Genomic DNA, 15,991 nt, shown 5'->3' on the forward strand with positions numbered 1-15,991 from the left:
TCCAGTCAATGTAGTTGGAAAGAAATGTAAGAAGTTTTGAAAGAGATACCAGCATAATCAAACTGGGTCAATTTTTAAGAGAAAATTCTCACACACACAAATTGTATCTACTGGATTGTGCAAGTATGCAGTAGTTTTGAGGATGTTTGTTGCTTTTCCAGATGTTTGTGTTATCCGTTGTGGTTTGGCTGAGAACAGAGACTAAAAGCACAGTGTGTATCAGAGATGTGGGAAAGTTTGTTCACCCTTTGCAAAGCTTCCTCCCAAACTGTATCTGACTTCCAGTTATGTGTCATATTATGAGAATCAAAGAATCGAGATGGTTTTCTTTTCTCATATTAATTTCAGTTCTGAAGAAATGTGAACTCTACCTTCTTGTTTCTCAGTGATCTCATATGCTTCAAGACGATGTTTCCCACTAATAACTCCAGCTCTCCTCCTAGTTAGGAAAAGAAGGAAAGAAGGAATTTGTGTTTTCAGGATTCAATGAGACTTGATATCCTGCAGGCTGATCTGAAGCTTTCAGAGAATGGCTGGGGAAGAGGACCAGAAGTACTATTTTGGAGTATGAAAATATTTTGGAATATGTAAATAAATACCTTCATTAAGTTAATTAATGTTTTTCATTCATAATGATGTTCCTTTTATGTAGAATTATGTAAGATGTTTAGTCTTACCTCCCCTGTAGCCTTGTCATATTACTTTAGGAAAATTGCTTAGCTTGTTTTTAGCTCATTATGCCCATTCTTAGATGGAGTATAAAAATGTATATTTCAAGTAGCAGTTACAAGACTTCATTAATTAATAAAAAAAGTACATATATTTTTTAAAAATGAAAACAATGTAGTATAATTTTTGGTCAGCAGTAAGAATGAGCAAGATTAAAGGAAGATTAAGAGGGGAAAAGAAATACGGTTTCCAGACTTCCATTTCATAAATGAACAGACTATCAAAGACTGATGTTTATTAATTAGAGAGTTAAATGACAATTTAATTTAGGTCAATAGAATACTACCATATGAGATTGCAATCAGGCCTTAGCAGCAGTACCATTTGCCATCTACCAGTTTTAAGATGAACAAGAGTACTTAATTCTCAGACCTCTCTCCCCTTTGAATAACTCAGAAGATGTTTGTTTGTATGGCTGGGTAATTCTACTACACTTGTAAATGCTTGAATTGTTGTGCAGGCTTTATATCTTATTTTGTATTATTTAATTTTTAAAATAAATTCTGCCTGCTCTAGAAAATTAGAATTTGATTTTTGGTCAAAGACTTCTGTTTTGATTGATGGTTGATCATGTTATGATGATGGAGCAAAGATTTTGATATAAAAGGGGATGTGGGATTTTACATAGTAGATTTATAATCTGCTTCTTATAGGTTTATAGTTTCTCTGATGACCATTAGAAATTTAGAGCAGTTAGAAATATTGGCTCTTAAACTGTGTTTGAACCTTATTTCAAGGAGCATTTCTATCCTACTCTGGTAAAAGCCCTTCATTGTCGTGGTGCTAGTAAATAAGTTTTTAATCATGGTTCTTTTCCATTTGTACATTAGAAAAATAATTATTTCAGTCCTGAGTTGATGAATGTCTTGATTTGCATGACGTGCTTAGTTTTTTATACAGAACTGCCTCATTGTCTGTCTTGATATTTTTACTAATTCTAAGGCTTTTTCAGAAGAACAACTCCCTGTACTAATTTTTTTTTTTCTTGTGACATAAGAGGGTGTGATTCAGTCATTCTCGTTTAGGCTTTCCTACCTTTTTGCCTTTCTTTTGTCTTTCTGAGATGTTCTGCAGCATGGAGCTGTGTTTAGATGAAACAGTATCTTTTCTTTTTAATGAGGTAGCTGTGACCCTTCACTTGCACAGGTGTTATTGACGCCATGATTATATTAGCTTTGCTGAGCCAATATACATTCTAAGCACGTAAGTTAGAGTATGAGTACCTACAAATGCCTCCCCTTTTGTCACTATTTCTGCAAAGCACATTGTCTCTGTAAAGAGTCATTGTAGGCTAGACTGCAGAAGGTGAATAGCTATTATAAAAAATGTTCTGAGAAGGGAGACTGCTCTTTTGCCAGATGAGGACTTCAACAAACAGAGCATGGCTTCATCAGGGACCATAGTGTGCCCCCCTGCACGTCCCCCTCTCTCTGCTGAAGGAGAACATGCCAGGGGATGAGGAGCAAATACAGAATGTGACTTGCACTTGCTACAGGGCAGAGTCTGGGTTGTGTCCGTTAGGATGCTCTGTGTGCGGCAGCACCAGCAACACGGGGCAGTGGCCATTTGGGGTCCTGGGGTCTGTCTGGCCATGAAGGTGCTCCTTGTCCTTCTCCCAGGAGCTGGGACTCAGCCAGCACTGCAGCACCAGTGGCCTGGCTCCTGTGTTAAGCACATGGGGTAAAACAGGGAGGAAGGCACTTGTGGGCTCTCCCTAGTAACTCACTTGTGTCAAATGCAAGGCTTGGAAGGCACAACAGTTCATTGCCTAGGACTATCAACTTGTTTTCCTCAGGAAAAAAAGAAAAAAAAGCTTACAGAGTTGTGCTGCCTTTTCCACAAGGTGCTGATGGCTTCAGCAGTTCAAGCTGAAGAGAATAATAAATGGTCCTGAAAAGCAAAGGAGTAATTTTGTCTTGATTTTTTACTTACCACCAGTAGTAAGTATGTATGTGACGTGAGAATTGTTTCCCGTAGTGAAGAAATGTGTATTTTTATTGTGCTTTAGCTAAATGGTGACACTATAGTCATGAAGAACTGGTGTGCAATGCAAAAACAAGGCCTTATAAATCCTAGCATCCTTTTATTTTCCTATCTACTGAACATGTGCAGAATTCTGAAAAAAGGATTTGATTAGGTACCTATATCTGGATTTTAGATTCCTCTTTGAAGATATGTACAATGGTTGTTAAAAGCATGCCATGCCTTTTGTGAATTAAGTGTAATCAAAATTGGAAAGAATGAAAATACTTGCTTAAAAAGTGTTTAAAGAGCCCATCTTGGCCTTGGATATTCCCCTGTTTTAAAATGCAACTTCTTTATTAGTTCAGCAACTTCTTCGGGAGGCTTCTTTGTGTACTGAAAAAATATGTTTATTTTCTCACAGCTAATTATTATTTTCAGAACACACATGGTCTGAAATATTTGCATTGTACCTTAGTATGACTCTAAGATATGGAACAGATTTATTTCTAATTTTCTTAAGTAACTTCTTAAAGATAGAACCTACAAACTTATTGTATTTAAATATTTAAAAGACTAGTACCAAGCAATGTATATGAATTTATCAATATCGTGCTTCTCCCTCAACCAAGAAGATTTTATTCTGTTTCCTTTTTAGGAAGGAGGCACAGCTGGATGAAGAAGGACAGTTTCTGGTCAGAATAATTTATGATGACTCCAAAACCTATGATCTGGTTGCGGCTGCAAGCAAGGTCCTTAGTAAGTAATATAGGTCCATTGATCACAAAAAGGATAATCCCCCCCAAAAAAAATCTGCGTAGAGAGAGAAAGAGGATATAGCACAGAGGAAGTGAAAACAAGGTATTGATCAAAGAGAGAATTTTAAAAAAATCTCAGAAAAAAGATTTTTTGTTCTTTATCTATGATATTTTTATTCCTTTTATTCCTTGAAGTGATTTTTATTACTTCCAAAGTATTCCATGTCATGGGTGCATAGAGCATGGTCAGTGTTACAAGCAGGCATGAAGTAACAATATATACTGCCTTGCCGGTACGCCCAGGTTTCAACCACTGCTGCAAGTGCAGCCCATGGATGAGTCCTTGACCTCTTTGCTGACCAAGCATGCTGAGTTACAGAAATGTTTGTGGCATGGGCACATCTCATTCACATCAGCCATTGATCTGGGTTGCATTCATTGTCAATCAGTGCAGCTCTGGTCTGGAATTTAAAAGGTAGAATTATACCTATCAGCGTGATTTTATCTGCAGACCCAAGTGTGGTATGAATTTGTTCTGAATCAGTAATTAGCCAAGAACCCATAAGACTATGATGACTATAGTAATGTTGATTTGAAGCAGCAGACGTAGTTTCATGCTATTGTAAACCAGAAGTGACTTCCCTGAGGTCAGCACTACTAACGACCGAGTTCCTTTCTTTTCAGGTAGTGAGTAATTTCTTACCTGTATGAAAATCTGAAATGCTATACATGCATAAAATGCACAATGCAGCAAGGTCATAATGGTAATTGGTAAATCCTAATGAAATTCCTGTATTGAATACTCATAATTTGCTGTGTGGACCCTGAATCTTGCTTTTCTCATATCCTTGACCTACTGGATCTGGGTAGGGTTTAGGTAACTGTCTTTCTTGTTTATGAATACGAGACTAAAATAGTAAGCAAAGTGCGTCAAATGCAGTTTGGACTGAATCATATTTTCCTGTTTTAACTAGATCTGAATGCCGGGGAAATTCTTCAAATGTTTGGGAAGATGTTTTTTGTGTTTTGTCAAGAATCTGGTTATGATACAATTCTACGTGTCTTGGGCTCAAATGTCAGAGAATTTTTGCAGGTAAGAATTTTGTGCTGAATTATTTCAGATACCAGACAGAAGTTACGGTCTAGTCAACAGATTAGATTGAGATTTGGAGATATAGGTTGTACTGTATAATCTCCCAGTTATTTGTAGAGAGTTGTCTGGAAACTTTCTTCCTTGGTGTTTGTATTCTATAGAGCTTTCCACTGCTCAGCAGTTTTGGCATTGTTGTTCTCTTTCCCTCTCAGTTCATATATTATTCAGTAGAGTAATAATTTCCTCTTGTCAAACATCCTTGACTCTTCAATTTCATAAATAAGGATTGAGAAGGCAGGTAACCTGGGGTTGCAGAGGTATTAATAAATCTGGAAATGTCCTTTGAAATTCCAAAGAGAAGTTTTGAACAGGAGTTCAACAGCGTAACAAAAGTATGGAGTACAAGAGACATGAAAAAAACCCACCAGTTCAAATTGTCTGCATGTGTTAGAGTAAAAAGATTTACCTTGTTTATACTAACAGAAAATGTGGTCTTCAGATTTGTAGGGTATTTCTTCTCCTAAGTTATCTTTGACTTATAGATACTGGTTAATTCTAATTGTACATTATGTACAGAGCTGGGATGCATACACAGCTTGTCCCTAAGACATTATCCTTCATTCATGAGCTGAGGGTGGGATAGAACAGCAGCGTTTAAGTCAGCTTCTTTGCTTTCCTGACTGCAGAACTGTGTGATACTGCACTGTGAAACAAAACAATATGAAAACAATTTTTCAATAGCATGGAAGAAACATAGTGACTTCTTTAAAGTGTGGTTTCTAAGTGTAGAAAAAATGGGCTTTCCTTTTTTGTCACTTGAAAATTTTTCACTTGAAAAACCACCTTGGATTTAAGATTTGTGATGTATATCACTCTTGGAGAGAACTGTGTGCTGTAATAAGCTTAAAAGCACTGAACTGATCAAGATTTCACGGAAGATTGCCCAAAAGCTGAGTGTCATATCTTTATTGATTTTTTCACTGGAAATTGAGCAGCCTCTTGTCATCTGTTTCCTTAAAATCTCTCCAGCAGTAGTAAGTGAAAAAAGCAGAGTGTATCGTTTGCTGGATAATTAGAATATTGACTTCTGTGTTTCACTACCTGCCCCAAAACCTGGATTATTCCAGAGCATCCCAGATATGGTCAACCCAGACTTTTTGTACAAATCCCATGGACTGTAATTGCTGGGCAGACACAGGCGGTATGTATATGCTCCAACATGTGCATACCATGAGTGATCTGTTTACTGTTGTCTGTCTATGGGATGTGACATCCTTTAAATTTCATAGCTTCATTCACAGGCTGTCCTCAAAGCAAGCCTTCAGGTAAAGGTAATTTTTAAAGATGACTCGTACTGAAGTTGTGGTTAGGGTTGAGCAAAAATAGGGGAGGAGGAAAAAAAAAGTGTAGCTGGCCCGTTGCTTCATCACTTTGGGTACACATGGATGGGCCAGTGCTTCCCTATTCCTTTCCCTCATGCCCTTTTACATATAGTATACTTCTCTTTCCATTCCTTACCATGTGTGATGATTAAAAGACTGGACACGTTAGTAGGGCACACCAACCATCTATAAAAGTGTAAACAGCTTTCATTTATATTCTTCTAATGACAGTATTTTAAGCTGCTTTGTTTGAATTTCGGTGTTAACAGATGACATTGGCTATTATACACTTCTGCAGATTTTAACAGGACTGATGTATGAGTAGCCATGCCAGAATTGTACTTTCTAGCTTTTTATTATGATGGAAAATCAACATTATCCATGATTTATTATTTTTGGATCTTCCAGCAGTTGGATTAGGTCAGGAACTGATTTATATACCTATTACAAAAATAGGTGCAGATTTGGTTTAATGTACTAAACTTTTTTCAGGTTCTTAAAATACATAAGAGGCACTTCTTCAAATCTGTACTGAGTCCAGGATATACGAAATAATTGAGGGCTGCAGCTTTTTAAAGCATATGAAAATAAATCTCATATTTATATTCTGTTTCCTGTGACATCTCAGAGAGAATTTAGTTTATTCGTAGATGAAACACAGGTATTTCAAGCTTCATGAAAGAGGAAAAAGATCCTGCAACTTAATCTAATGTTTATACTTTCTGTGAAAAAGAGGCCTGGATAAATGGCAAATCGTATTGAAAGACACTGCGCCAGAGAAGCAGGGTGAAAAAAGGTACCCCCTGAGAAACCCCAAGTGTGGTTTTATGTTGTGTTCAGTACCTTTCTACTGAATGAAAATCGAACGCTAGAGTAGTGGCTAGTTGTCATTTAGGGAATCATTTACATGGCTATTTAGTTGTTTATAACTGCAGTACAATAAATTTCAGGGGACTAATGCCTCTTTAGAAAAGTCTCCAGATGTTCTGTACTACACAGGGCTGAGCAGTATATCTTTGTATTTCAGGTGCCAATCACAAAAAACTCTTTTGCTTTTAGACAGGCCAGAATCTGCCTGATTTAGTATTGCTTCTTGTTCTTGACTAGTGATCCCTTTGTGTTTCACCATGGAGCCGATCACTGCTCTCTGAAGCTCTAGACTTAGTGTCTCTGGTCCCAGCAGACACATTCATTCTTCCAGAAGCTGCAATATCAGTTTAGAATGGATCAAACACAACAAAAATAGAAGTGGGAGTGACAATGTATAAATGGTAGGATCGGGGAGTAATTTCAGCTCCTTGATCTGGAAGCCCATCTTTACTCTTGACTATATGTAGGAGCAAGGTTCTGAATACAATAAGCTCTTTGCTCGCCCCATAATCGGTCTGCATAGGGAGAAAAGACACGTTGGGGACTGGAAAGCAGCTGCAATACATCCTGGGCAAGTCCCCCACTCTGGATGATTCGAGAGTAAAGAGTGAAGGGCATGTCACATGGGCTTACCTGTGATGCTGCTTGGACAAAGTCAGCAGTAATGGGGTAGCAGGGTGGCAAAGTGGTCTTGCAGAATGGAGCTGCTGTCAGTTAGCAACACTTACGTCAGACTTAAATGTTAATAATTAAACAAGCATCTTACAAAAACTTCTGTCCTTGACATTGGCCATTTCTCGTAAGTCCTTTTGAAATTCTTCGAGTGTTGATGACTCTGTAACTGGAAGATTATTGTCTTTTCCCATGTATCTCCTTAAAGAGTTTTTTCCAAAAGGTCGATATATCCCAGCTGTTTCTGAGGCATGTGTACTGAAACAGCAGTTTTGCACCCAATCAAGGAGATTGTGGGGCACTCGCTCCGAGCCAGTCAGCTCTTTTTTCTCATCCACACTCATTCAAAGCAGTCTTTCCCAATTTCATTGTCTTGAACCTTGCAAAGATCTTACAGAATTTGCCTTGAAGCATTATACTTTTTTGCAGTTGAATGCACACTAACAGCTGGAATGAATTGACTCCTAGATTGTTGCTTCTTCAAGTTTTAATTTGGAGGTGTTGGTATAGCAACAGAAACATGAATTTGAAACAAACTGAAAAACTGAAGGAGGAAGTTCCAGGCTGAGTGCATCCTGCATAATTCATCTCCAAGAGTCTCATTTCCTCTGGAGGCCTCCCAGGAGAAGAGGCAGCTGTTTGAGCGCTTCACAGCTCACATGAAATCAAGTTCATTATGCTTCCACAAATCTGATGATCGACAGATGCTCTTGAAAGGTAGAGAATGGCCCAGACAGCACATTGCAAATATTTTCACCTCACTTCACCTTGTGCTGGCAGAAAACAATATGCAAAGCCTGGTGGTAGCAGTTACTTGTGGGGGTGAGAGAACAACGTTTAAAATATGCAGTAATGGTCTGAACTTAAGAAGTAAAGGAGCTGTATGAATTTTACACCACAGGTATATAATTATGTGGGTTGCAACACTATCCAGCAAACTAGGTTGCTCTTTCTGTATTAAAAATACAGTAAATAGCAACCTGGAGCCTTGATAATTGCATCACAATCGAAGTAGAAGCTAGTGTTGTGTTCTAAGTGTGATTTTGATCTCACCGTTCTCTTTAATGTCCTTATTAGATAGCCTATCAATTTATCATTTAGCTTTCCTCTTCAGAAAGCAATTTGTCTGGTCAGGATTTAAGGTGAAATATATGAGATGTCCAGGAAAATAGGCAACCTCTTCCCTTTCCTAAATAACCTTTTCTGAAACATTATTACAGCAGATGTGATAAATTCTATGTATTCTGTGGATTTTTAAAAGTATTCTCAAAGAAAATATGTATTTAAGGTTGATCTTTCAGTCATTTAAAACTTTAAAATCTGAAGTGTTGTCAGGCCCTGTAAACTTGGGTTGACTGTTATGATGTCAGAACTAGGCTGTTTCATTGAGAATAAGGAAAAAGATACGTGTTTATTCAGACATGCTTATTTGTATTTCACACCTAAATTCACATCTGAAGAGATTATAGGGTCTAGAATTGGAAGGGATGAAAGTGAATGAGATTACAGGATTAAGAAACACACACAAGGTCTTTAATTATCAGTGTTTCAAAATACAACATATTCAAGCATGAATTCTTACTATCTGGGGTAATTTTTAATAGTGCTAATTTTGATTCCGTTCATTGTCCACATATTGCCACAGTAGATGGAAAGAACATTGCAAGCTACCTGAAAAGCCTGCTATGATGGCAGTTCTACAAATAATAAGGCATTTGCACAGTGAATGTGAGCAGTAGGAGAAAGGGGATGTTCAGATTACAATATATGCTAATTTTCTTCAGAACTAATAAGTAAATGTCTTACAACAGTGTTTTTAATTTCTTCTTCCAGAACCTGGATGCTTTGCATGACCACCTTGCTACTATTTACCCAGGTATGCGAGCCCCTTCCTTTAGATGCACTGATGCGGAGAAGGGGAAGGGACTCATTCTGCATTACTATTCGGAAAGAGAAGGTCTCCAGGATATTGTCATTGGAATCATCAAAACTGTAGCTCAGCAGATCCACGGTACAGAAATAGATATGAAGGTAATATCTGAAGGGATGTACACATTGGAAGTTTGTGTCATTAGGGCAAAATCACGAAAATAAAAAATGAAGTGATGGCAAGCAATCATTTTCCATTGTTGCTGTCCTTTGTGAAGCAGTGGCATCAGCACTGACTCAGGGAGACCCATGATCATTTGTGTTGCTTTAAGGAAACGTCAGCTGTGTGCTGAGAAGTCCCGCAAGAATTTGCAAACAGACCCAATTGGGAACAGTTCAGAACAATATCCCTTTATTCAAAGAAGGAGACAAGATGTACAGAAGTTAGATACTGGGTTATTTGGGGTGCTTTTTTCCACTTTATTTTATATTTGGCATATATTTCTTACTGTCTACTTTGTTCTGTGAGAACATGGGCATTTTGTCTCTGTGTCCTAGATTCTTCATCTATGTGCAGATTGGGAGGCTGATGTGCATTGATGGGGCCTGGCTGGCGCGTAGTGTTTTCCTCCCAGTCCGCATGCCGGGTCCTTCCCAGAACCTGGATGTGTTTGTGGGTCTCGGACTATCATTGTGTGGGAGTGTGGCTGGATAGACGCCTACAGCCTCAGAAGTGGAAAAATGTTCTTCAGTCACAGAGTTTACATAGTGTCGTGTGTGCTAAGTCACTTGTGAAATGGGAAAGAAGCTTCTAGTTTGTGTCCATACAGACCAACAGAATGATTTAATTGATAAGGCCTTGCCTATGTAATAGTATAAAATCAGAGCTGACAAGATGGGTGTAATCATGAGATAGGAAGATAGTGCATAAATGATGTAAGCAGAAAAGACATCATGAACTTGTATATCCAGTGAGAAGCTATTTAAGGTTGAATTGGTATCTTGCTTAACGTGGAGAGGGGTTAGCTAATAAGGGTCTGTGCATGAACGACGGGAATCAAATTCAGTAAACCAGCTACGTCCACAGCATATCAGATTTACCAGGATTGTGCAGCTGATGTTGTGGCTGTCTTGTAGATCTGACTCATTTCCATGTGTTTGGCCTGTCTTTCATTTTCTGCACTAATGTGGTGCACTAATACAGCAGACTTTTCTAGATGCCCTGGAGTCTGGTCAAAAATAGTTTTGCAAATGAACTTGAAGATGCCTGGGAAACTTGCAGCTGTGCACCGTTACTGACACAGTTCTAATCTATAAAGTTAAGAAAATAGCACATTGTGTGCGATGACTGACTTCATCAGTGTGCAAGGTTGTAGGATCTGTGGTGTCATGTTTCAAACTTAGCTTAATGTCTTGAAGCGTGTAGAGTCCTGTTTTTATAGGGTGGTTGGGGTTTTTTTTAACCAACGCTTGAGGTTTTTTCTATTGATTCATTTCTAATACATGGAACAAAATGGGAAGTGATGAAAAACCTGTTAGGTGCTGCATGGTAGCAGGAAAAAATCATGTAAGTACAGGTGCAGGTTGGTCTACAGAATACTAGTATGTAGTGACGAAGATGGTCATTAGTTTATAATATTAATATCTCTGGAAGGTGATGTGCTGTTAATATGAACATTTCCTTAAAAATTATTAGATCTTCGAAGATGAATTTTAGGACTGCTTTGCCAAAATAAAAGCTTTTCATCCAAAGCAGGCATTTTTTTTTCCAGTTGTGGCAAGAGGAACTCTTTGAAGTAAGATCCAAGACTGGAAATGATCTGGAAGCATAGATCAATTCTAGTGATAATTCTGCATAATTTGGAAAAGGTTACTGTGTATAATCTCAACTATCCCTGGCCACAATATTAGTAGCAATAAAACAAAACCTGTGGGAGTGTGCATGAGTGGTAGGAAGTAAGAACCTAGACTCCAGCTGTGTTCTTTTAATCCTCAGCATGGCCACAGTCTCTCACAATTTCAGAGATTATGGTTAAAAGATGAGGAAGACATGCAGAACCTTTAAACCCTGAATTCAGAGGAAAGCTGGGTTTCCGTCTACTACATTCCATTTTCCTAGACAAACGCACATCACCTGTTTTCCTCAAATGACTGCCGCATACTCTTTCCAAGGTTTACCTCTTTTTTTTTTTTTTTTTTTTTAACTCATAATTGCCCATTTCTCTTTGTCACATGCTGCCATATGGGTTAGCAACACAGCTTCTTGAGGAAATTAGGGTTTATCACTATTAATATTTGAACTTGTTCATACATCCAGCTTTAGGTACCTACATTAGCTGGTAAATTTAGTAGGCTGATCTGTCTCTAAGTTACCTACTTATGCAACAGAAAGAGAAAATTAATGCAGCACATGGTATAGAGCACCTAAATCAGGCTCCTGCTCTGAATTGTCCTCCAGAGAAGCCTCTCTCCTTTCAATGAATAGTCAAATAGGAGATAAAGGAACACTACCTTCTTAATTAGGCATTGTTTAACAATAAAATACTGTTTTGTTGTTTTAAACTTCTCCATTATTATAGGAGCTAAATAAAGTTATCAGCATCCCCAAGCCATCAGCTAGCATGGCTGACAGCTGTGGTGGAGAAATATTTAATAAACTAAACATCTTAGGAATTGAGTGCAGTGTTTGTGCATATCCTTTCTGTTTTCTTATGGAGACTGTTAATGTCTGTGGTTAGACTGTGTGTAAAGGGCAGAATCAGGAAGCATTAGAGATTTTAAGAAGTCTTTTTTTTGCTTCAGTGGCTTTAGGATCAGACTAAATGAAAGTAGAATCAGGTGCAACATGTTCCAGAAAGTTGCCACTAAACAATACTGTGTAAATAGAATTGTTCTGTTCCAGTCATTAAATCTAATTAAGCTTGAGAAAAGGTGAATTTGGCCTCTCAAGGTAAATTATGTTATTCTGTTAGTTATTAGCTTTAATTATACTGCAATACATGACTCTCACTGCAAATAAAGTAATCCCTACTAATTTTGGGGGTTTTTTTACTAACTTTGAGTAAGATTACTGAAGTGTGAAATGCTATATTCAAGACACTTACTTGAGATTCCACTGATGCAGATGACGCTGGTTTTGCTGTGATTTCATTTTATATGGAATGCAGCTTGGAGAAGATTGTCATTGCATTTAGTTTTATCTGTTGGTCCTAGTCTTGTAATCTGCTTGAACGTGTAAAGGCTGTATGTTCAAACATCAGCTTGATCCACCTGGCTGGTTGTGCCATGCCGATCCTCTCGTCAGCACTGTTTGCTGTTGTGTTAATAGACTTTGCAAAGAGCTTTCATCAAAATAGGGATTCGAGTGGTCTTTGTAATTCAAGTCTTGCCTCAGGTTCATTCAAGGGGAGAGAATTCTGTGTCCTGTCTTCTGGCAAGTACCAGTACAAGCAAGCATAACCTGAACCTTGACCCCTGATTTCAGGATGTGCATTTCACTCATGCTTTATAAATTATATTTGGATGATCTTGAAAGAGCAACTGTGGCTAAGCAAAGACATAGTTACTCACCTGGAATTATAAAGACTCTCTAAAATCAGAAATACTTTAGTATTTTTCAAGATGCAGGTACCATTCTTGAATTCATCTTTCTAATGTAAATGTACTCCCATCTTCATAGTAGCATTCCAGTTATTGAGTAGCAGAGTTCTCTGTTTTTCATTTTTTCCTTCATTTTTCTAGGTTATTCAGCAGAGAAATGAGGAATGTGACCACATTCAATTTTTAATTGAGGAGAAAGAATCTAAAGAAGAGGACTACTATGAAGACCTTGACAGATTTGAAGAAAACGGTACCCAAGAGTCTCGCATCAGTCCCTATACTTTCTGCAAGGCCTTTCCTTTCCACATAATATTTGACAGAGATCTGGTGGTCACGCAGTGTGGCAATGCTATCTACAGAGTCCTTCCACAGGTTAGATGATTCTAATGCGTGAATAGTCATAGAGATTCCTAATAGTTGACGTTTCACAGTTTTATTTTAAAGATCAACAAAACAGATTTAGGATTCTCTGTCCAAACAGCATTCCTATGTAACTGTATAATACTTACTACATTATGCTCCTCTTGTTTGAAAAAGGACTGTGAAAACAGCCCTAATTCTGCAACAGCTTTGTTCCTTATGGTCATGTTCACAAAGAGAATAAGCTTGAGCAGAGAAAATCTGATCACCCCCTTCAATTCAGGTGTTGGCTTGATACGTGGTTCTTTCTCCAAGATACATTTGCTATGCAAGTGGCAGATAACTCTGTAAAGTGGGTGTGAAACCATCAGTGCAGCTTGGCCTGCCGTTCAGGAAATGGTCTTGCCCATACTACTATATAGCGTAGCAGCAGGTACGTAGTCTGTATCTGTTACCTGACAGTAATGCTGTCAGATGCATAATAACTGAAGGGCAGAATAACACAAATTGTAGCATGCTTTCTCGGCTTGTACATCAAAAGCATCAGTATTAACTCAGATGACCCAAACTATGTGATATATATATATATGTATATGACTTCTGAACTTAATGCAGCTGCTGCATTAAGTTATTTACAGTGAAAAGGTACTCAGAGGTCTGTTTAATGTCACATATTGTGTATATGAACAGGATACCTCAGTTCTTGCCTGAAAGAGCTGACAGTGTTTCTAAAAATAAGCAACAAACAGGGAAAAGCAGTAATGAGAGAAGCAAAAGATAAGAAGCTGAAGACATCAAATCATTATTACAATTATGTAGGCTGATGTTGCACATACCATGTTGCTTCTGAATCGTTGACATACTTTCAAAATGCAGTTTTATGTTAGCTTTTTCCTGCAAATTGTTTTTGGTGATTTCTCTCTGAATTTTGCAGAAAGGTTTGAAAAAAGAGTAAGTAACTGTCAGAATGTTCCCAAGGGCATTCGCTGAACTGATTCAGCCTCCTGAGGATGGTTATCAGAATCCTGACTATCAAAGTTGATGCTTTAGAGAACTTGGCTTATTGAGAGGGGAGTTTGAAGGAGGTCACTTGGGAGGAAAACACTGGAAAGCTTTTTTTTTACTGTAGCGTGAGAATGGTTTGACAGATAACAAATGTGATAGTCCAACACAATTTTACAAAGTCATCTTGCAGACTGGAATTGCATTTTAAAGTCAATATACTTCTGTTGTGAAATCCTTGATTTAAAAGCCATGTGTGTTAACGGAGAAATGCATAAAGTATATATTCTCTTCCATTCAGTACTGCCATCTAAGCAAACTGAATGTAATTACTCCTTGTATATTTTTATTTTATTATAAAACATAACAATCTTTTGTTTTTCTTTTTTTGTGGTTTTGTTGTTGTTGTTGTTTTGTTTTCTTTTCTTTTTTTATTCTAGCTGCAGCCAGGAAATTGCAGTCTGTTGTCAGTCTTCTCCTTGGTCCGGCCTCATATAGATATTAGTTTCCATGGGATCCTTTCACATATCAATACAGTCTTTGTGCTGAGAACCAAGGTAAACAGACAATATTCACCTGGCTTTTCTTTAAGTATGCTTTGGAGAGATAAGAAGTGCTGAAAGCTCAGAAATCTTCAGAGACAATTCAGTAGTATGCTCGGTATCCCTTTTGAGTCATGAGCCAAGAAAAAGTCACAGGTGTGAATTCATGTGGAGCGGTTAAGTAGAATGCTTCATGGGAATGGTGAAGTACAGATACTTCATGTCTGACGCTTTCTTTGTAAGGGCCAACCCATTATATACTTGTACAAAAGTAATTTTTGTATTTTCATACATTTACTTTTGTTTCATAACGATATGGGAGACAAAACTGAAATGTGTTCTTGCTTGAACCCCTGTGTTCATGCATAGTTCTGTCTCCTTTTCTCTAGAGAGGGCAGGAGAGGAGGCAGGTGGTGAACGAATGCAGCATGTAGAATAGCACCTACTGTGTCAAGGAGCCTGTTTATTTATTGGAGACTTTAGCTGAGAGAAACCATAATAAATAAATAATAAATAAGATTTATTAGAGATGCTGCCAGGCATAGATAGAACGTCATAGAATAGGCAATAGGCAATACTTTGGTCAGACTACTGTTAAGAAATGACACGGAAAAAACTAAGCAGTTATGAACAAGAATGTAACTGTGCTTTATATCTCTGAGGCAGCAAATCATAGTATTAAAATAAGGGTAGTATATGATGTTCAACTGAGAAATTAATCAAGTTTTAATGTAGGCTGTAACTCCAATTAAACATTCTGACTGCCTTCGTAGTAAAGGCTCTTAGTACATGGCCTGGTGTGTAACACATGTACTGTTGCCCTTATATAATTGTGACTTTTCATCACCAGGAGGGGCTGTTGGATGTGGAAAAGCTGGAGTGTGAAGATGAGCTGACTGGCACAGAAATCAGCTGCTTACGCCTGAAAGGGCAAATGATCTACTTGCCTGAAGCAGACAGCATTCTCTTTCTTTGTTCGCCAAGGTACTTGAAACCTGAAGACTTCTATAATACTGATTTTTATTTTACAATTACTGATTTTAAGAACACTTTGCGACAGTAGTGCTACAGCAATGAATTGGTTCAAGTATTGACTTCATTGATTTTGATGTGTTTATACTAAAAGAAGGAGAAGCATTTAAACATCAGAGC

The 15,991-nt window shown here is 37.8% G+C and overlaps 1 protein-coding gene across 2 annotated transcripts in view; it reads left to right on the plus strand.

The window, feature by feature from the left end:
* Positions 1-15,991, plus strand: part of GUCY1B1 (guanylate cyclase 1 soluble subunit beta 1) — a 39,698-nt gene that overhangs the window by 12,964 nt on the left and 10,743 nt on the right. For both annotated transcript variants that reach the window (XM_080385253.1, XM_080385252.1), the window contains 6 exons: positions 3,350-3,450; positions 4,424-4,542; positions 9,300-9,497; positions 13,077-13,307; positions 14,738-14,854; positions 15,690-15,823. In XM_080385253.1, the coding sequence (XP_080241379.1) occupies positions 4,450-4,542; positions 9,300-9,497; positions 13,077-13,307; positions 14,738-14,854; positions 15,690-15,823 (773 nt within the window). In that variant the 5' untranslated portion in view covers positions 3,350-3,450; positions 4,424-4,449. The remainder of the gene's footprint in view (positions 1-3,349; positions 3,451-4,423; positions 4,543-9,299; positions 9,498-13,076; positions 13,308-14,737; positions 14,855-15,689; positions 15,824-15,991) is intronic.

This window comes from Falco punctatus (genome assembly GCF_963210335.1).
Source record: "Falco punctatus genome assembly, chromosome: 1".
Classification (NCBI taxonomy): domain Eukaryota; kingdom Metazoa; phylum Chordata; class Aves; order Falconiformes; family Falconidae; genus Falco; species Falco punctatus.